This window comes from Lonchura striata, chromosome 1 (genome assembly GCF_046129695.1).
Source record: "Lonchura striata isolate bLonStr1 chromosome 1, bLonStr1.mat, whole genome shotgun sequence".
NCBI lineage: Eukaryota > Metazoa > Chordata > Aves > Passeriformes > Estrildidae > Lonchura > Lonchura striata.
In genome coordinates, this window is record NC_134603.1 from 42,209,281 (window position 1) to 42,231,142 (window position 21,862).

The window sequence follows — 21,862 nt, forward strand, 5'->3', positions numbered from 1 at the left end:
AAATTTCACTGCTATTTTTTAAACTGGTTTAGATTTACTTTTTGTGCAAACGTCTTTTACAGTCTAGCTCTACAGTATTTAATTTGGTGGTTTTATTTAGGGTATTACATTTAGTGCTTCTTCAACTTATGTTTCTCTTGAAATATTTTCCTGTTTTTTGAAAGGGAAGAAAATTCTCTGGTGGAGCAGTTCGTATTTGAAGCACTGGTTGTTTTTCTGGAAAGCCTGGCTTTAGCCCATACAGATGAGAAGTCATTAGGTGAGCTATAGTTAATTAATTGTGGAATGAAGAAGTTATCTTTGGAATCTTGGGTTAAAACCAAAAAATTGTTAACTGTAAGAAAAATACATTTGCTTATTTCTGCAACAAAGGAAGAATTCTTTTTCATTATCAGTAGAGAGGTCATTTGATATCTAGTTAGGAACTCTTTGAATCAACTCTTTGCCATGTATAAAGGTGGAATATTTTGAGCCTAGGAGGAAGAACCTTTTCATATTTACAATGATTTACAGTTTTGTAATAACACTAAAAATGCTGGTTGTGCTTCAGGTTTGAGTTGTGGTTTTGCAATTACATGGTGTAAAAAAATGTAGCTTGATGAGAATCAGTCTATTTTTATATAACAAACAAATGCTAAAAAAATTGTCATTTTGATATATCTATGGAATATTTTCACTCTTCTCTGATAACTTTTCCTCATTGTCTTGTCATTCTTTACAATAGTATGTAGTTTTACGAAGATCCTGTGACCTCTTTCACAGTATTAATGATTCTTCAGTAAATCTACTTTTCTCTCTTTTTTTTTTCCATACTCTTTCATCAATTAATAGTAATTAGAACATAAAGCCAAAAGTTGGTGTAACAAAACTTAATTTCTTTCAGAGGAAGAGTTCAGGATATGGTAGAAGTGTCCCAGAAGAATTACGCACATGGGAAAATTTTGCAGTTTCTCTAAGCATGATCAGAGAAAGTAGAATGCACAATTTTCTACCAAAGGCCTCGGGTTGGCTCAGGCCAAGCTGGCCTGTCTGGTGTTTTGTGATTTTGTTCTGCATCTTTGAAAAATTTACTGTAGAAGCACAGAGTAGGTGGGCTAATAGACATTATCATCTGTGTAAGTCTCTTGCACCATGTCTGCAGTGCTATCTCAATTCATTCAACCAAATTACTGGCATTTTTTTAGAGATGTCAATTCCCTCTCTCCAACAGGTACTGCCCAGCAGTGCTGTGATGCTATTAATCACCTGAAGCGCATAATCAAGCATAAAGCACCTTCTCTAAACAAGGAAGGAAAACGGCGGGTACCACGGTCAGCTATTTGCATTTATTTCCATATTGCATTTTAATAAACATGATCAGTAGTTCCATTAAATGCTTGGGATTCTGAATGAGGATTTCATTCTATGACAATTGCTGATCCAGACCTCCTGATATTGTCTGTTGAACCACTGGTGGGAAAACACTGGATATAATATGAGAGGAGCATGATTCTTTATTCCAGCATGGTGAACTTGATTTAGTTTAGCAAGAAGAGGCAGAAGAGAAGAGCATGTGTCCTTCACAGCAGTGTGTATAATAACATTACCACTGGTGCTACAAAGCACTTGGAGGAAACTCCTCCAAAGCTCTTTGTTCTTGCTGTTGTTAAATTTCACCAGAAGCAGGACAAGCTGCAATGGGATAATCAGCAATTAAAGAAAGGAAACAAAAAAGATAAAAGAAGCACAAATGGATTCTGTATCAGGGTGGATGAAGCTCTGAGTCACCTGGCTGACCCTGATTTGATCAGGAGGTTGGATTAGAGATCTCATTAGTTGCCTTTAACCCAAATTATCACATGATCTTAAAGAAACTGGCAAGTGGAGTTTAGATTTGGGTCACTGGTGTGGCATTTGATAAGTTATGAGATGAGATGATTATGGGGATGGAGAAAAACTCTGCAAGCTTATTTAAATTTTAATCTCCATTTTACCTCTTTGAGTTTGCAAAGAGAAGAGAAGATACCTGCTTCTGCATTTAAAATTGTTTTCTACAAGGACTATGCTTTGGGGATCCCAAGCAGAGTGAGGAGAAGGGAAAGCAGTGCCAGACATGATGGTGGTAGAACGCTTTCAGGTAGTGCAGAGGGGTGGTGGTTTGATAGATAAAAGGGATTCGTAGTGCTCACGGAACATTTTGATTTTATTCAGCTGGGAGACTATTGCTTCTTGGTAGATGCCAAGAGGACTGTTAACCCCTAATATTTTTGTGCAGGGGATTCCCAGCTACTAAACCTGTGTGTCTTCAGGACATTGTTATCTGGCTCTTAGTGCAATGTGGACGACCTCAGACAGAGTGCCGACATAAAGCCATGGAGCTCTTCTATGAATTTGTTCCTTTGTTACCAGGTACTTTAAGTCACAGTGCACTGTTATCTTTGCTTTCTAAATTCTGTGCATGCCTTCCCTCTGTGTTTTCTATGCAAGGTAGTAACCACTCAGTTCACTCAGTGTTATTGAATAGAAACAGAGTGGTTGCTTAGATTGCAAATTGGGTATTGTGAGAAACTCAGGGTTTGATGGATATTTTTGGGCATAGAAGAGACTTTTATTGCAGACTTACTTCCAGGCCCAAAACTGCTGTTGTGTATCCAGCTAAAAAAAGTGAAATTTGTTGATGGGGAACTATGAATGTCTTAAAAATTGGCCTCTTCCTTATGGAAGGAAGAGAAATGTGGGAATCTTAGGAATGTGGCCAAGGCTAAACTAGAATCAATACCTTCTCTGCTAGAAGACCCAATTTAAATCACAAAGTTGTTAGTTCCTTGCTAGTTTGAAATGTGTTTTTCCTAGAAAATTTATATTTCTGTTTCTATTTCTGTCAGGAAACAAGTCTCCATCTTCTTGGCTGGCTGATACTTTAAAAAACTCTTTCCTCATTAGCAAATTTGAAGGAGGTGGCACCGATGCCAAAAGTCCATCTGGGATCCTTTTTCAGCCAACTCTCCGTGGCATGCAGGAACCCTTCAGTTTACATGCTGTCATGCAGTGGATGGACATGTTCTTAGCAGCACTGGATTGCTACAATACATTCTTTGAGCTGCAGCTTATCAAACTTAATGAAGTACTGGGTGAGTGATTAAGTGTTGCATTAGGTTCATTCGTGTGTGTTACACAAAGCCCACCCAAGATGAGTTCTTAACTTGGACTTTAAGCTCTTTTCTCAAATGTACAATAGACGGTTTTGCAAACTCTCACGAAGTTTTCCAATGATAGTTGTAATAGGATGGGGATTTTTTGTTAAGTACTATGTATCTTAAAATGTTTCCTTTTAGCCCTGGAAATACATCTTTGCATTTCTGAGTCATCCACTTACCCAGCAACTCCTTTTAGTCTATCTCATCATCAAAAGTTATTCTGTACAGCTAATTTCCCACTGCATAGAAAAGCAATAGGTTTTTATCATATTTTTCTTGACATCCTTCTAAAGCTTTTTACCTGCTGTTGATTAATAGCTGGAGGAAGCTATGAGAAAACAAGGCACCTTTTCACTTCAAGTCCCGTACATGTTACCTTTCTTCAGTTCCTGATGCATCAAGTGCATCAAGTCCAAAGGCTGTGTTTGAATTTTGGTCAGGTGAAATAATAACACCTTGTGTAGCCACTGGGTCTCCCAAAAGGTTTTTCTTTCAATTATTCTTTCAAGCTTAAACAAAATGCTTTTGTTCAGCGATATTACAGATTCATAGTCTTGTACAGTTTCAGGTGGTCTGTCTGTCAATGTTAGGTCTGTCTTGATTTAAAACAATACTGTAAGATCATTGTTGGTTGCAGCTAGCATGAGGCTAAGTCAAAACTAGGGATTAGAAATTTTTATCCAATTTATTACATAAGCCTAAATCATCATCATTTTTAATAAGTGCTTGTAGTGGCTAGTTGCTGGAGTGATCACTAAGTACCACGCTGTCTTACTGTTCTATTGCCCAGAATGGTAATATTTAGAAGTGGCATAGAGCTTTCAGAAAACACTGGTGTGAAATGTGCCTCTTCCTGTTCGTCATCTCAGTTTGATTGTTTTCTTCCAAACATGAAACAATATAATTTCAAATTGGTGTAATTCTTTCTAGGTGTAAATAAAGGTTCCTCATTCTTGCAAGCTGTGCAGTTCTTCCTGGACACTCTTGCTTTGCATGATATCCATGCAGCAGAGCAGTGCTTTGATAGCAGTTTGAAAGGCAGCATGTTCAGTCCTCAGGAAAGGGACATGTACAACTACAGCAAGTGCACCATTATAGTCCGGATCATGGAGTTTGTCACCACCATCCTGGAAATGTGCCAGCAGGATTTCTGGAAGGTAGGCTCTGAAATCTGTAATGGATAAAAGATACTAATTTTATATGTAGTTAAATATATGTGTTCTGTATATGGAGTACTTGCAGTGAATATTTCCTGTATGATTCCTGATGGCATTAAATCTGTAGAAGCGGTTGCTGCTTAAAAAACAGAATTGACACAATCTGACTTTCTTGAATTCAGTATAGATATTCAGGTTTCTCTCTTGGTCTCTCTATTTGATGCAATAAGTCGTATTTAACTATATAAGGTATAATACTTATGAGTACTTATGAGACTCTTAGGAAATTTACACTCCCAGGTTTAGTTCTGAGACTGTGATTGTCTTGTCAGCAAATCTCCGATAGTGTGCACAGAGATGCACATCAGGATTTACAGGTGTATAGTCAAGACTGAAACAGGCCTATGTGGTTTAAAAGATCTAACTTGCAGTTTGGTGGGATAGCATGCATTCTATATCCATGTTTATAGATACCTACTTTCTGTGCATTAGCATAAATGTTTGAAAGTTGGATATTTCTATAGAGAAAATCAGCAATAATAGGTACTGTTTCATGTTTGGTCATTTGAGATAGGATTAATGGTAAGTTAGGAAAAATTAAATAGGGAAATCTGAATTAATTTTTCAAGTTTTTGTCTTATTTTTTTTTCTTTCTAGCTGCTTGAGAAGGAGCTGCTAAATGCAAGCTTTATAGAGCTTGTGGTGATGACAGTGTGTGATCCATCACACATAGGCTTTAACACAGCTGATGTGCAAGTCATGAAAAACCTCCCAGATATCTCAGTAAGACTCATGAAAGCTCTGATGAAATCTCCCTATCAGGAATCTTTGAAATTGTGCATAAAAGAAAGAATCACACCACAGAGGTAAGTAGGGGCTTTCTGGTAAGCATGAGTCCAACGAACCCTCACCGTGGAAAATAAATAATGTCTGTGGGTGCACTAATGTGACATTATTCCTTCTCTTTCCTCTGTAGCCTTGGGGACCTGTGTTCTGCTGATCTGTTTAATTCAGAGGCACGTTTGGATCAAGTTAGGTTTAGTGCTGTCCTTTCTGCCTGCAAACAGCTCCAGAAATCTGGCATGCTTCATTCTGTTCTTCATGGTCAGGTAATTGTTAATACAGAAAATAATATTAAATATTTTTAAAGAGCTTTTCCTGTGTAAAACACCAGGGTAAAAACAGAGAACAGATGAGATGATGCTGTTTAAAATGAGATCAACAGTGAAGAGCTAGTATGGAATAGGATCAAAAATAAAATTTTTATGGTTATTCTACAAATCTGAGTAGCACAGTACTGAGGCTTGAACAACCTTTATATCTATGTTAGCCTTTCTCTGATTGGCTCCATACTCTGGAAATCGGAATGTAGATTCTCTAACTTCCTTTAAGTGAACTTTGCAAGACTGAAAGCTCAAAAAATCCGGATAACTACCCTATAAAGGAGACTTTTTTTTAAACAACTTTTACACAGAGTTACATCATTCAAAGTGATGAGGGAAATTAGAAAAGGAATTGATTCTTCTGACTGATCAGAAGCAATATAGTGGGTCTGAGTTGCAGGAAAGTGGGATAGAGACCTCTGAAGTGTAAGGATGTGGACTATATTACTGAAATTCCTTCCACTAAATTTCTGATTGTAATAAATGTCTACTTTGGGCAATTGAAGGAACAGGTTGTGCCAGAGCCACAAAGACTGAGAATTTGTGAATGAGGCTGTTACAAGGCTGAGCAGAGCTAACAAGTAACAAAATATTTAATTTCTGTGTGCTATCCATTCTCTATATCAACAAAATCTAGACCTGTGGTTGCAGTATATTGATAATGAAGGAGCTGCGTGGTTTACCATTTGTGTCCCATCCATCCTGATTTAGCTATTCATTTTACTTCTGTAATCAAGTAAATCTGAAAAGGTGGAGAAGGATCAGAATATCTGGAACATTGTCAAGTTACTTTTAGTTTGTTTGAACTTTGTACACAGTAGGGTTGTCTCATTAAAATCTCTGAGTTAAAAGTCCCTGAGTTAGAAAGGTGTCTTATCATGGTATATTTGCATTGCTTTATAAGAAAATTATCTGGAATTCAAGTGCTTTAATTATACAGGTGGAGTGGAAGCCTTTTTTCAGATTTTGTTGAGTGTGATTTCTTTGTTGGTTTCCATAGGATGAAGGACCTCATTTCTCAGTTGGCTCCAAGCTTCTTTCAGTTGTTTATAAAGGCATTGCACCTGAGGGTGAAAGGATGTCTCTTCCATGCTTAGACATCAGCAGTAAGCGATTAGCTGACAGTCTTCTGCAGCTGGCCTTTGCTGTTGATGAGCAGGTAGGATGTGATTCTCCAGTTTCAATCCTTAAAATAAATAAAAGAAAAAAGTTTGGGACGGGAGCTTGAAAAAAAAAATCATGCGCTTTTCTAAGAAATTTCTAAGTGAAATGTGATACCCTTGAAATAACTCATGTCCCATGCCTTGATTTTCAGTGTGAGGAGCTAGTAAGTCTGCTGTTGAACACAGAAGTGTTATCTGTGCCACTGTCAGGAGCATCGCAGAACCAACTCATGAATTTCTCTCATGGACAGTATTTCTACAGCCTGTTCTCAGAAACCATCAATCAACAGCTACTGAAAAACCTGGATGTGATCATAGTCCGTCTTATGGAATCATCTGTCAGCAATCCTCAAATGGTACTGGGCTTACTCTTCAAAAGGACAAAGTCAAAAGGGAATACTCAATAAAAGTAACAATTTTATTATTGTTTAAGGTGGAGTGTGTAGTAGGGGAAAAAGTGTATTGGGTTGAATTTCAAACAGCAGTGCACTAATAGATTTTAGTTTGAGTTTTGGGATTTTTTTTGTCTTGACCTACTGGTGCTACCATCATGATCTCTGGCAACCTAATATTACTCTGTGATCTCAGATCAAACTGAGTAGAAAGTGCTTACCTATTAGCTATCCTGAAATCTGTGTATTTCAGGATGTCTTTGCATAGTACTTCAGATCAAAAATGTCCTTTCCAAGGAGGGACCCATTTATTGTGCTTTGCTTTTCATTGCAGAATGGTCCCAGAGCATGTGACTTGGATTTGTTTTGGATAAAACAAAACTGAAACACAAGCTCCAACTATTAATGGGTATTTAGCCCACAGGACTAGGGTGGAGCTAGATCATAGTATTAAAAAGAGAAACACACAGCCCCACAGCCCTCCTGAGCTGAAATAAATGTGAGATACTTTGTCATGTACTTATTCTGAGCACTGCTTGTTTGGCTCAACAGACTTCTTCCTGTTTGTCTACAGCACTTAGAGAACTCAGTGCTGTGAAGGAAACTTAGAACTGAGAAGTCTTCCTTCAGTTCTTCTGGCAAACAGAAGGGTCAAAAAGATCAAAAGTCTGCTTTTCCTTTTGATTAAAAAGGTACTCAGCAAAGTAGAATCATCCTTTTAAAATAATTGACTATTTTATAATCCAAAATGTTATGCTTAGATGTGCTGCATCCAAGCAGTAGTTTGAAAGACGTGCAGCATCATTTTTGGTGATACCAAAAACTTAAGTTTAGTTAGACTGTAGAGGAATCTGTGTTTTAACAGGCTGTTTCTGGTGATGATTATCTTGTGTTTCCTGTGCTGAGCATGCTGCAATACTTTAATTCTTTTAAGTGTGTCTGATAGATGATAGTGACTATCATGATAGAAGCCTTTCTTCTGCATCCTTTTGAGATTTAGATCTAGCATTGATTTGTGATGCTTCATTTTATGACTGCCCATACCACTGAAGTGATTCTACCATCCTTTTATTTGGGGTGCAAGAATCTTACCTGTTGCTCTTCCTTCCAGGTTGGGAGTATTTTGAATGGCATGTTAGATCAGAGCTTTAGGGACCGTGCTGTGCGCAAGCAGCAGGGAGCAAAACTGGTGACAGCTGTACTGAGAAACTGGGAGAAACTGGACAGCTGGTGGGCCAAAGGATCATCTGCTGAGAGCAAAATGGCAGTCCTGACCTTGCTGGCAAAAGTTCTGCAAGTAAGTACTGCTTTATAAACTTCAGGTAACCTTTCTGGATCTGTAGGGGTTACATTGTGTTTTCAAAAAATGCCGTTCAGGTCAAATGTTTTGTATTTGGGGAAAAAAAAGCGAAAAAGGGGAAAGTTGGGCATTGTTAGAATGTGAGTGTTTTTATTAGTGGAGTACAAAAAAATTTGGGGCAGGTGGAGGTTACTAGATATTGCTCTTTTTCTTCCTTATCACCTTTTTTTTGGGGTTTTTTTTTTGTTTGTTTGGTTGGTTGGTTTTTTTGAGGGGGGTTTAATTGTTCTCACGTTTTAGCTGCCTGTTTTCCTTTTGGAGAACTGGTACAAGTACAGACAGTGAACTGTGAACTGTGAGTAGCCTCTGGTAACATTCTTTGTCATGTTGGCATCCAGAAAGTCACAGTGGAGGAGTTCTACCCATATTAACAAACTGCAGAATTATCTCTACTTTAAACACTTAATTTCTGTGACAAAGATTTTGGTCTGGGTTTTTTTCCTCTATTTTGAAAACGTAATTTTCTACTTATCCTTTTGGGATTTTTGTAGGAACTTATAAAAAGTAGTTGTACACAAATATACTCAAAGATCAGCTGTTGAGCATAATTTTTATTTTTTATAATTAATTATTTTAAACTTGAATTGTTTTAAAGGTATGTGTTACGACACAGAAAGTGTATTGCTGGATTAGCTGGCACTGAAATGGCCAGTAGGTAATTTGTCTTTCAGAAGGAGATTAATATTTTTTTTAATTGAAAAATAACCAACATGATTTTGTTTGTACTGTGTAGGAGCTTTTGTAGTTCTTCTTTTAAAACCAAAATCACTCTGTATGTGATTTCTGTTAATTCAGTGTATTTTTGGAAATAAATAATTCTATAGCTCAAGGATTTTTTATTATGCTTTAATACATGTCTCTTTAACTACTTAAAAGAAACCTAAACTAATTTTTTTATTTCTTCTGTCTTTCCAGATAGACTCTTCAGTTTCTTTCAATACCAATCATGAAGCATTTACAGCTGTTTTTAATACCTATACCAGCCTACTTATTGATCAGAATTTAGGTTTAAATCTTAAGGTAAATTGCTCACTTCAACAGCTTCCCTACCCTTCCCAGCTTATAATGTTAGTGGTTCATGGAATTCTCTGTTATTTGGCTTAATTTTTTTATCACATACTTCCTGGTTTTTAATCTTCTGTTCAACATCCTTTTTGTTCTTTTTGTTCTTCAGACAGAAGGCACTATCACAGATGCCATGCTCTGGTTTAAGGTGTTTTGTTTTTTTTCTTTTACTCTCAGAAGAAAGGAATGTAAATTTGAGGGAAAAAAATTAGCGTCAGTTGCAAGTTGTCTTGAACTCCCAAGTGTTCATTTGAGAAATGACAGCTAATCAGGCTTTTAGCAAGGAGTGGCACTTCCTACAGGTCAAATTATGAACATTTGTCATGATTTTAATGTCCATGTCTGCAAGTATGAGACCAGCACTAATGGAGTAGCTGCTGTATGCAGCTTGGTCAGGAGAGGGAGATAAAGTACTGCAGACTGAAAGTGGGAGTTAAAAAATATGCTGGTTGGACTAGAGTAATAAAAAATTTTGTACTCAGAGAAGTTTTGTGTCGTTGTTTCTCAGCCATCCCTCCTTTAATTCGGCAGAGTTTTGTATGTTCCTGTGCGTTCAAAATAAACGAAGTTTGCAATTCTGCTTTAGCTACAAGGTGATGCGTTAATTTGGTGACTTGTGTGAAAATGAATGTTTGCTTAAAAGAGCAATGAGATAGTATTCATAGCCATATCAGCCATAATTAGCTTTAACTCTCACTCAGCAGTGGCATCAAAGTTAAAAGCTGTTTTCTGATCCAGAAACTGGAAAGAAAAGCAGCTACATAACATATTTTTATTAGTATACTGAGCCATTGAATCAGTAAGAATAGCCACTGCTGCTGTTTAGTAATCCTATTCATCTGGCTGCATAGTTAAGGAATAACTTATTTTTTTGTGTGAATCTTGTCTCTTTCTTATGTTTGTTTTTTTTTTTTTCTTCAGGGCCAAGCAGTGATAATTCTCCCATTCTTCACTAATTTGACAGGAGAAAAGCTTAATGACCTTAAGAATGCTCTGGATCAACTCGTAGCTTTCAATTTTCCCATGAGGTCTGATGAGTTTCCCAAAGGAACCTTGAAGCACAATAACTATGTAGACTGCACTAAGAAGGTCAGTATTTTTAATGAATACATAATTAAAAGCCAAAGTGAACTGTGTCTGGAAACATTGTTTGACAGGATCTGGAATTAAGGAGAGAGATTCTTGGTTCTCATGAGGTGATCTTTCATGTTTCTCAGTTATGTCTTTGTCCAGAAATTGAATCTACAGAAGCACATTAAATAAGCGCACATACTTCTGTACATCTTGCTTCTGATCAGTATTAAACAATAATTACATCATTAGATTGAAGTGATTTGATCCACTGTGGCTTTTCCTATAATGTGTTGCTTCTTCAGCTTTTAGATGCATTAGAATTGTCTCAGAGTCCAATGTTGTTGCAACTGATGACAGAAATCCTCTGTAGAGACCACAGGCATTTCATGGAGGACTTATTTCAAGCCAGCTTCAAAAGAATTTCCAGAAGGTGGGTTTAGTCCACTGGATTTTGTGCTTGTTCTCACCGAATTTTTGCTGAAGCAAATGTGCTTCTTGTATTTTATTGTCCTTATATTAATGATGATTTACACTATAAAGTTTTATGTAATAGTTTTAATTCAGATTTTGCTTTTGTCTTTACATTTTCAAAGTATTTCCAAAGTGTGAACAAGTGACACCCATTTCCAGTGCCTGTGCAAATTTAGAAAGCCTTCTGTAAATAAGCTTGTTCTGAGATAATCCAGTTGAAAATAATACTTGTTTGTTGTATATTTGCTCTCCCTATATAACCACATGATTGTGTAAGTTGATAGTACCTTAATTGACAGTAAATTAATTTGTTCAACCCCTTTGAAAATACAACAATGCACTTATTTAATTGAATAATTCCAGCGTGGTAAATTGTAGACTCAAACATGCTCTGTCCACAGAAGAGGTATTCAGTATCTCTCCCAAAACCAACATTCCAATTTTTGATGGGTTGTTGAATAGTGACTGCTGTGGAGCATGTAATCTCCTGGACAAAGTCATTTACCTTATGACTAATATCCTATTTTTGAAATTTTTGCTTTAATAAAATTATTTTGAATAGCAGATCATCTAATACTGGAACACTTGATAACCATAGTTCTTTTTTTCCTTTTGTTTGCCTACATCTCTCACATATACTGGATTTTTTTTTAGATTTTCAGTAAAAAGGAACTGAGAAAGTTAATGCTTGCTTTAGGATTAAATTATTAAAGATACACAAACAAGTTTGCCATCTCTTGCAGACTAAGAAGCAGAGGTGGGCCTTTTTGAGAGCTGCATAATACTTGGTAGTTCAGCCAAGATCTTGCATGCCTTGTAGGATAACCTAAGAGGGTATGAATGCAGTCAGTAAAAGATCTGAATGTCCTAAAGGTGTGAGACGTAAGTGAAGTCTGGTAAAAGAGTTTCCATCTTGTTTAGGAGCACCACTGACAAGCAAGTGATACTGTTGGACACTGTTCACAAAATGTTCAGAAGTGAGGAACTTCTTTCAAATACTGCTCGCCAAGCATTTGTGGATCGGTCTCTCCTCACTCTCTTGTGGCACTGCAGCTTGGATGCACTGAGAGTATTCTTTGGCAAGATTATAGTAGAGGCTATGGATACTCTTAATTCCAGGTTCACAAAGGTATGAATTACATTTTTTTTTTTATTTAGGGTTAGGGAGGGTCTAAAAAAGTGTTGATGTTGGTATGTATATTTTGTTTAACTTTGAATGAAGCACTGATGAAAACAGTTTGATTTCTAGTTTTCTGTATCCTGAAACAGAAGCATGTGCCAGTTATATAATTTGATTATTACTGATAAACTTTTATTTTTTCCCCAACACACTGTTCCTTTGGAGTTAATGCATGTTTGTATATCTACTGTGTGTAAAAATTGAAGTTGGAATGTTATCTGTATATATCTGGAGGAGTTTGTCAAAAGCAAAAACTCATTGTAACATTGAAATATAAAAGGTATGTAAAATTGTAGCCTGTTACTACATTGTGGGAGAGGTTTTCAACCTTCATAATGGAAGCTCTGAAATTAGGTACATTATTTCTAGAGAAAAAAATACACCTGTAGTCATTGCAAAGGTTCTTCAGCAGGGGATTAGGAGCACAGATCTTCCTTTCTCTAATGACAGGTTTTCTTCCAATTTAAGAGTATAGTTGCATGCAATGATCTTGTTGCCAGTCGAGGTCTCTGCTCTTCCTAAGTTCTTCAGTCCCATGGTTTTGTTGGTCCAGATGTTCACAGGCATCAGGATGAGCAAGATGCTGAAATCACCAAAGTTTAGTTATAGTTATTGAAACAAAATACTAAAGCTAAGATCTAGGTAGAGTCACCCACACCATGTTCCTTTTGCTGTAAATGTTGGCACCAAAATGAGGTGCATAAAGAAACTCATGAATTACACGAAGGATAATGACAGTGTGTGTTTTGCTTACATGTGTCATGAGGCTGAGCTGTCACTTGGTACTCTGCTTATTTTCCTCCAGTATCCTTATAACAATTTAGGCCAGTTGGAGTTGAGAGCTCACCAGACGAGTGTGGGTCAACACAGTTTTAATAACTGCACTACACAGGAACTCAGAATCTGTCAGTCCTTTATTATCATCAGCTCTTTTTATCTGTTTCAGAAGGTAGAAGTAAGCAGAAGGCTTTCTAAGAAATTTGAAGTAACTGTGGAACTATTTAGAAAGAGCAAGAGTTAGGAAATTTCCTTCTGAGATTCTGCTTATTTGTTTCTAGTCCCACGAATACACTTTTGATACACAAGTTACCAAGAAAATGGGGTATTACAAGCTGCTAGAGGTGATGTATGTGCGTCTTTCAAAAGAGGAAGTTTACTCCAAGGACTCTAAAATTAACCAAGCTTACCGTGGCTCCATGAGTGTAGAAGGAAATGAACTTACCAAGACACTAATAAAGTAAGACCATAGTTTATTTTATTTACTTTATATTTCTGATTAGGATTTGACCAGATATGCATTTTAAGTAGGCCATATAAAGCAAAAGATGGTTTTGTTCAAGGGTAAATATAATCTCTTACATAGCTTTTAAATTGCTTTTAAATTAAATACACAATATTGAGTTTATATTGATAGAATTATCTGTAGTGTAAACTACAATCCTGTGTTAGGATAACCTTTGCTTCCTGCTTTTGTCCTTTTTTAAAAAAACTTTGTTAAGCTTGTACATTTATTTTACCTTTTCAGTATGACTCTTGGCCTTTAATTTGTGTTTTCACAATTTCAGTTTCAGTATACTTGCACTTCTATGTGGAGTATGGCTCTGTGTTGCAAAATTGGCATTTATGTGATTGATGAGAAGATGGGATTGATTTTCATTTATATTTCATAATACAGCAGCACACCCAGTAGGAGTAATTAGCTTGATCATCATTGCAAAGGGGGACAGAAGAGAAATACTGAATATATATGTTAATTAGTATTATTTAGTTTGTTTACTATTCAGAGAAAAAATAAGATGCCTGAATTGCTGTTTTGATTTTTGTTTTACAATACTGTGTCCTTTGAGGACTTCAAAGAATTTCTTGACTATGATTTGCAGATCTAAATTGGCTTTGTGCCAAAGACCTTTAAAAATCACATCTAAACTGTTTTCTTCAGCTAATCCATAAAATACCTTAGCATGCATGTCCATTCATAATTTTTTGGACCATGAGAGAAATTTATGTATGCATCAAAAAAAATTGTTCATCTTACCTGAACATTACCTATCATCATATTTCTGGCATTAAGGACTCTGTTAAATACTTGGGGAGGTTTTCTTTGTCATTGCCGAATGGTTCCATTTTGGTTCCATTTGCCTGCAGGATACTTGAACAAGTCTGAGGTGGTTTAATCAGGTACTGCTTCCTTTAAATTCTGTTGGTTCACAGGTCTCTGATTGGAACCTTTCTTGTACTGCTTAATAAAAGACTTCTGATGGTGATTTCTTGCCTGTTTGTGTTTAAGGTCATGCTATGATGCATTTACAGAAAACATGGCAGGAGAGAGTCAGCTGCTGGAGAAGAGGAGACAGTATCACTGTGCAGCATATAACTGTGCTATTGCTGTCATCAGCTGTGTCTTCACTGAAAGTAAATTTTATCAAGGTTTTCTTTTTTCAGAAAAGTCAGAAAAGGTGAGAAGCTTTTGTTGCTGTTAGAAGGCTACCAGAGCATGAGACATAAAGTGATTTTACCTGATGGCGATAAATCAAAGAATAAAACCTGAATGACGTGCAATTAGACTAACAAACTACCCAGTGAGGCAATAGAAGGAGTGGTAGCTGATGAAAGTTTTACCAACTGTTTGGGAATGGGTGAAGTAGTGATACTGTTTTCCTTCCACTCCAAATCAATTTTCTAAAATAGAAGGGGAAAAACCCTATGGTTTAACTTCTCCAGTGCTTGGAATATACTTGAATAAGAGAGACCTTTTTACAGAGCACATTCTATGCTGTGAATTCTTAAGTAGTTAAGTAGCAAAATTCTTTTTAGAGTACTGGTGTAGAAGAGTAAACATGCCACACTTTCTATGTTGTACAATGATCTGTTGAATTTTTTTAAAGAAGAAGTAAATATTTTCAAAGCTATTGTTTTTGTGTGCATTATAATTTTGCTATTTCAAAACATGCTTTGGTTTGCAGAACTTGCTGATTTTTGAAAATTTGATAGACCTGAAGCGTCAGTATACATTTCCTGTTGAAATTGAGGTGAGTGAAATTCCTGGCCTTTAGTGTTTCTAATTTTAAAAAGTGTATAACTTTAACAGTGTAGTTACTGAAGACTAGGTCATTTCTCACATATGGAGAAAGAGAATACAAAAAATGGAGTACTCCTCTAATGATTTAAAACACATTTTTCTGAGAGAAATCTAGGCCCAAAATGTAGAACAGACCTGTAATGCACATAACTTTTAACATATTTTTTTGTGTACTTATTTTGATAGTGAATGGCTGTAGGAATGAAAAATTCAGAAAATTGTTTCTATGTAGCATTAATAATAATAATTTACAATATTAAATTTCTATTCATATCAAATGGTTTTAACTATTTTTTGAAAATTGAGTAATTAGAGCTTTATTTCTTGCTGGTTAGGTGCCTCTGGAAAGGAAGAAGCGGTACATTGCTATTAGGAAGGAGGCCAGGGATGCAGGGAATACCAACCAGGGTATGAAAGTCATTTATGGTGATGAAAAAAATGCTTTCTTACCTGTCATACAGTGTTCCTTGATGTGTTCTTCACTGGCTTCTACAGTAGCAGGAACAAATAAAAGCATTCAATGTATTTCATCTAACACTCAATTCCCACCCACCCTCAATTTTTAGTGGGCAGTAAAGGTTTGTTTCTTGTAATTACCTTGATTAATGAATTGTTCTTCTTTCCTGTCTAGATGAACCCAAGTATTTAGCTTCTTCATCATACATGATGGATAGCAGTTTGAGTGAGGAAATGAGTCAATTTGATTTTTCTACTGGAGTCCAAGGCTTTTCTTATAGCTCCCAAGATGTTACAGCTAGCAGCACTCGTTTCAGGAGAAAGGTAATTTAGTGACTTACGTGCTGGAGAAAGAAAAGTTTTAAGCTTTTGAGGAATTGCATACATTTATTGGGGTTGAGAAAGAGAAATTTATAGTCCTCTGTATTTGTTCTACCTGACTGAGAATGGGTTCCTCCAGAAGATGAAGGAGGGGATTTGTGCTGCTTTCTATCACTTTTCTTTTTTCCTCTCTCCACTATCTACATCTGAAGAAAATGCTCTATTTGGTTTCTAAAGCTGAGTAGTATGAGTGAAGTCTAGCCTGAACTGTAAGAAGATGATTTGTACTGCACTCAGGCACATCCTCTGATGGTTATGTTTTGCTGTTAGGCATCTGGTTTCCTCATTTCCCTCTTTGTTTGGTCTGTGACAGAACTGGCTGTATCAATTGGATAGAATAAATAATCAGTTATTTTTGTTTTTCTGTTGTGGCATCTTGTATTTAACTGTTGCTCTTGGGAGATATTAAATGCTGTTCTTTCAGCAAAGACTTGAAGTTGTGTTCCTTTTGCAATCAAAAGATGTCTCACCAGCTGTAACACTGGTAGAATAGATATGTGCTATGAAACAGAAAGCATGTAAGAGTATCACAGACACTGAAGACAATCTGTCAAAATAGCTGTCAAGGGGGTGTTTTAGCTGCAAGGAAGTTAAGCAAGATGGGAAGTACACTTCTAGTTTGCAAAGTAATGTTGTCATTTCTAACTAAACAAATTTCTTTTGTGATTTACTTTGTGTAGAAAGAGAGCTGCTGCAGATGCTGGTCAGTGTGTAACAACACATCTATAAAAATAGAGATGTTAATACATTGTTTGAGCTATAAAATGAGATAATTTCTTTGAGGTTCAGCTTAACTCCTCTTGCTTTCAGCATTTGCCACGCCTGTCCTGGCAGGTAGTAAAGCCAGAGTAACATAAAGTTGGCATCTGTTGGCACAAAAAGTAAAGAATGTGCAGATCTGATGCATGCATTTGGGAGGTGTCTGTTTGAGAAACATTTGATGAATTCCCAGTTGCACACATTGAGTGTGTAGTCAAATCTAAGCACTGATAAGATCAGAACGACTCACGGCATGATTGGGATTTAAAAGAAAATAGTGTGTTGTTATTAACCATAGTAACACTTTTTTTTTTTTTTTTCAGGAGCCCACAGAATACAAAGTTTTAAATGATGAGATGGAACTGGAAATGGATGAATTCAACCAACATGAATGTATGGCTTCTATGACCTCTCTGATTAAACATATGCAGAGGAACCAGATCACACCCAAAGTGGAGGAGGCCAGTATTAACTAAAAAGTTGGCATTTTTCTATTAATGGTACCAAGAAAAGAGAGTCATGATTGAATCCCTTCGTTTATTTATTTTTTTGGCTGTATTATAGAGGAACCTGTGTGGTTTGAGCTTGGGGCTTTTTTGGCTTGGTAAGCCTGTTGGGTGCAAGAAGTGATTTGATTTTTGCTCATCTCTTCTAAATTTCAGGGGACAGTTCCAGTAGATCTCCCTCTTTGGATGAAATTTCTTCATGGCAAATTAGGAAACCCATCAGTACCATTAAATATTCGCCTCTTCATAGCGAAACTTATTGCTAATACTGAGGATGTGAGTAATTTTTATTCATAATGTTGAATGTGTAAATCTTGCAGGATAAAATATTTAAATCAGCTCAGACTTTGGGGCAATCCAATTGAATAAGTTGCTGTGATAAAAGGGAGTACATTTATGGCCCAAAATTCCTGATTATTCCAAGTATTTTGAATGCATTATTAATATTTTTTCCTCTCACATTGTACTTCTGTAAGTAGAGGGTGTCCACAATATATGTCTTCTGGAAACCACAAGTAATGTATTCATTGATACTAGGCAAGAGGTGGGGCTGATTATACTTTCCATCTTCACAGGAGCAAATACAATGTTTTATTAGTGGTTTTTGAAACACTTGGAGCTAAATGGTGTTCTTGTGGCAGAAAGATACTAAGATAGCATAATATGTGTTTGTTTGAGAAACAAGAAGACATTTTCTAGTTCTCATTCTTGGGTAAAATTCTCAACCTACTTCATGCAATGATTTTAAAGTATAGTGGTTCTGTCTGGAATATTCCAAATCCAGAAATACTGAATTTCAGAATTATTTGAAAAACTTTTATACCTGTTTAATGCTACTTTCTTAGTAAAGCTGTCTGAAATGGAAGGGTAGATGAAAGACATACTCTTTCAAATCCTTTACAGGCAGATTTTCTATGTGACAGCCATACTGTCTGTGCTCTAGTGAAATAAATCACTTTCTGTGGTTAAAGGTTTCTAAGCAAAAGGGAGAAATATAGTTATGGATGCTTTTTATTTTAAAATATTTATGGTTGTTCCCTCAGGGTTTGAGCAAAGTCCTAAAGAGGTTGGTTTAACAGTCTTTAAGAAGGAATGCTTATTGAACAACAGGTTGCTAAATAGTTGGGTCATTTGTCCTTTGTCATTGATTCCCGTAGGTATTCCGGCCTTATGCGAAGCACTGGCTTGGTCCATTGCTGCAGCTTGTTGTTTCTGGAAATAATGGAGGTGAAGGGATTCACTACATGGTAGTGGAAATAGTAGTTACAGTACTTTCCTGGACAGGTGTAGCCACTCCCAAAGTAAGGAATTATGAAATTAATTTTTGTTGTTATTGGGACTGTTTGGTAAAGAATGACTGAGTTTGGTTTTATGAGAGCATAAATAATTTTATACATCAATTCTTTTACATATTAACTTGTTTACTTACTTGCTTTCATAAAACAATATATGTCTTCTCGGAGTCACTATGTTTATTTTTGCTACTGGTTTTTATAGGGAAATATTAAGGATGAGATTCTGGCTAACAGATTGCTTGAATTCTTGATGAAGAATGCGTTTCACCCAAAAAGAGCTGTGTTCAGGCACAATCTGGAAATCATAAAGACAGTTATAGAGTGTTGGAAGAACTGTCTCTCCATACCTTACAGGTAAACATTTGGACAATTGCTTTCCTTTATTAATATTTCAAAAATATAAGTGAAAGGTATCAAAGGACATGGGAAAGTAAATTAGGTACATTCAGCTGCAATAGTAAACTTTTTGTCCTTACAGTGAACAACATAACTTCAGAACCAAACTCTCCAAATATTGTCAATTAATTTGAAAAACAGCAAGGAGAGATAGGAAAACATGTAAAGGATTATAGCAGCAGCAACAAAAGCAGGAGTAATTTCTGCAAAGACATTTTTTATTTAAAGTTTTGAATATTATCACTGAATATTGGTGCACTCTTAGTATGACTTGTGAACATGTCAAGAATTTCTGTGGGCTTGCAATCTCTTTTCAGTTGTTTTGGTGTGGGTTTCTTTGCAATTACTTCTTCATTGAAGCTAAATATCTACTGCTTTCTGACAATATTCCTTTGAGCTGTATGTGTGCATATATATCCCTGTATACAAAGACATTGATTTATAGTGTGTCTATTTTGGGGTTTTCATATATGTAATTCCTTTTGTGTTTTTATCCAATAGTTTAATATTTCAAAAGTTTTCTAGTGGAGACCCTGATACAAAGGATAATTCAGTGGGAATTCAGCTGCTGGGAATTGTTCTTGCTAATAATTTGCCACCCTTTGACCCAAAATGTGAAATAGATCGTGTCAGGTGAGAAATGCAGTTTTTTTGTGAATGATCTTGAAAAAATCTTAAGCCAAAGAGACTGAGTTTAATTTGTCAGCAGGAGGTATGGGAGCTTTTTCTTTGGAGTCCTTTGCTATCATCGGGCAAATAATATTTGCCATATATATATATATATAATTATTTTCTATATATTATTATTATCTATATATAATAATACTTTCCTATCTAGAAATTGCAGACCACATTTATTTTGGAAAGTATGTAGAAGGTTGTACGCTTTTTTAGTACGGTTTTTTTAGTGGGGGCCAGGGTTGCAGTTTTGTGGAAATTCATAGAGTCAGGAATTGCTGAAGCAGAGATTTGAGACACTGCAAGTGGAAAATGCATGTTGTACTATATTCAGCTCTTCTGAAAGCAGTAACTATTACTCTAGGCATCTCAGATGAATTTTTTGCTTCAGTTTAAATTTGTGGCTTATAGTAGGTCTATCTTTTGTGCTAGGTATTTTCAAGCTTTGACCAGCAACATGGGCTTACTAAAGTATAGAGAAGTTTATGCAGCTGCAGCAGAAGTTTTGGGACTTGCTCTTCAATACATTGCTGAGAGAGGAAATGTAAGTTAACTGTATTTTGTGTTTGACCTTTCCTGTCTTTATTTTATATTAATCTTTTATATGACTACTCAATTCAGATCCAAAAATGAATATATTTAAAACTCAGCAGTCTTTATCCAACAGATTAATTAAAGATTCAAACTACTAACTTAACAGGAAAAGAATTTGAGGGCAGACTAAGTGTAGAATTTTTGCCTTGCTCCTTTGGAGCTGACAGTGAATGATCTCTTTCTGAAGCTTTGTTAAACTTTTGCCAGCCAGCAACACTTGCAGGGTATGTTTTAAAGTTGGGAGGTTTTTAAGAGGAAAAGAAAAGCATATTGGGAGGTTTGGAACTACTTTCCCCACTTAATTGCACTCTGGTTGTTCTTTCACAGTTTGTAAAGCGTATTTCACAAATCTTTGTTAAGTCTTTCTCAGTCTTTCAAGTTCCATTATAAGCAGTATTTTGAATAAATGAGCAAAGATGGTGTAAATTTTATCCTGAAGAAGGCTTATTCCTTTGATGTTAGTTACAGGTTGCTGGTTGTTTTTCACCTTTTCACTAAAAATGTCTGATTTTTTACATTCATTCGTTGGAAATCTTCCATACCGAATGAGAAACTGTTTATTATTTATATAAGCACACTAAGCAACTTTACAAAATTAAGGTGTTCCAAACCAATGAAAGGAAGCTTACAAATATATTTTTTAAGCAGGAGTCTTCTGTTTTAGCCAGGCAGAGCAGTACAAGACCGATGAAACACCATAAAGGTTAAGATGAGTTGGCTGGCTTTTCCATAGTGAAATGCACAAGAATCAAACAGTATAGCACTAAAACCATATCTCATTAAGGTGGTTATGATTTTCATGGCTATCCTTGTCTTAATGTCTCATTTTCTCATTGTCAGATACTTGAAGATCCAGTTTATGATTGCGTTATAAAACAATTGAAGCATCATCAGAGCACACAACATGATAAGTTTATTCAATGCTTGAATAAAGTTGTTAAGAATTTTCCACCTCTTGCTGACAGGTATGTTATGATTTAAATGGTATGTTGGCTGTAAATCTAGGGGAATAATAGAGAATAACTTGCTTTTCTTTGTGGGCTTCTGGTTATGTTCAGGTTTATGAATGCAGTGTTCTTTTTGATACCCAAACTTCATGGTGTGATGAAAACCTATTGTCTGGAAGTAATAATGTGTCGGGCTGAAGAAGCTCCTGATCTCCACTTGGAGTTAAAGAGTAAAGACTTTATCCAGATCATGAATCATAGGTAAGTAGTCATGTGGTTATTATGGATAATTCAAGTTTCTTGATAACATATTCTATGCTGCCCACAACATTTTTACATTCAGAAGCATTTATAATTCACTGTCACTTTTTGGTCATTGTTCCCCAAATCTGACCTAATGTAATCTGGGAGTTAAATGGTTAGCTCATTGTGAAAAATGAACAAACACCCCTAAAACATCTTAGGGTGAAACACCAATGGGATGTCAATTTCTTTAGTTTGTAATAGTTTACTTATATTCTTACTCTTAGGCTGAGTGTAAAAGTATTTACCTAAAACCCTTTTTGCAAA

General features: G+C 36.0%; 1 protein-coding gene across 1 annotated transcript in view; it reads left to right on the forward strand.

The window, feature by feature from the left end:
- The window catches only part of PRKDC (protein kinase, DNA-activated, catalytic subunit), an 80,541-nt gene that overhangs the window by 23,726 nt on the left and 34,953 nt on the right, over positions 1-21,862 (forward strand). The window contains exons 28-54 of the mRNA XM_021536576.3: positions 165-259; positions 1,211-1,310; positions 2,255-2,388; positions 2,865-3,110; positions 4,107-4,333; positions 4,991-5,199; positions 5,310-5,442; positions 6,497-6,655; positions 6,812-7,015; positions 8,163-8,348; positions 9,327-9,431; positions 10,398-10,565; positions 10,853-10,980; positions 11,943-12,150; positions 13,260-13,438; positions 14,489-14,657; positions 15,165-15,230; positions 15,616-15,688; positions 15,912-16,060; positions 17,200-17,337; positions 17,539-17,658; positions 18,540-18,683; positions 18,880-19,031; positions 19,575-19,706; positions 20,184-20,295; positions 21,186-21,310; positions 21,404-21,553. Coding sequence (XP_021392251.2) covers positions 165-259; positions 1,211-1,310; positions 2,255-2,388; positions 2,865-3,110; positions 4,107-4,333; positions 4,991-5,199; positions 5,310-5,442; positions 6,497-6,655; positions 6,812-7,015; positions 8,163-8,348; positions 9,327-9,431; positions 10,398-10,565; positions 10,853-10,980; positions 11,943-12,150; positions 13,260-13,438; positions 14,489-14,657; positions 15,165-15,230; positions 15,616-15,688; positions 15,912-16,060; positions 17,200-17,337; positions 17,539-17,658; positions 18,540-18,683; positions 18,880-19,031; positions 19,575-19,706; positions 20,184-20,295; positions 21,186-21,310; positions 21,404-21,553 — 4,011 coding nt within the window. The remainder of the gene's footprint in view (positions 1-164; positions 260-1,210; positions 1,311-2,254; positions 2,389-2,864; positions 3,111-4,106; positions 4,334-4,990; positions 5,200-5,309; positions 5,443-6,496; positions 6,656-6,811; positions 7,016-8,162; positions 8,349-9,326; positions 9,432-10,397; positions 10,566-10,852; positions 10,981-11,942; positions 12,151-13,259; positions 13,439-14,488; positions 14,658-15,164; positions 15,231-15,615; positions 15,689-15,911; positions 16,061-17,199; positions 17,338-17,538; positions 17,659-18,539; positions 18,684-18,879; positions 19,032-19,574; positions 19,707-20,183; positions 20,296-21,185; positions 21,311-21,403; positions 21,554-21,862) is intronic.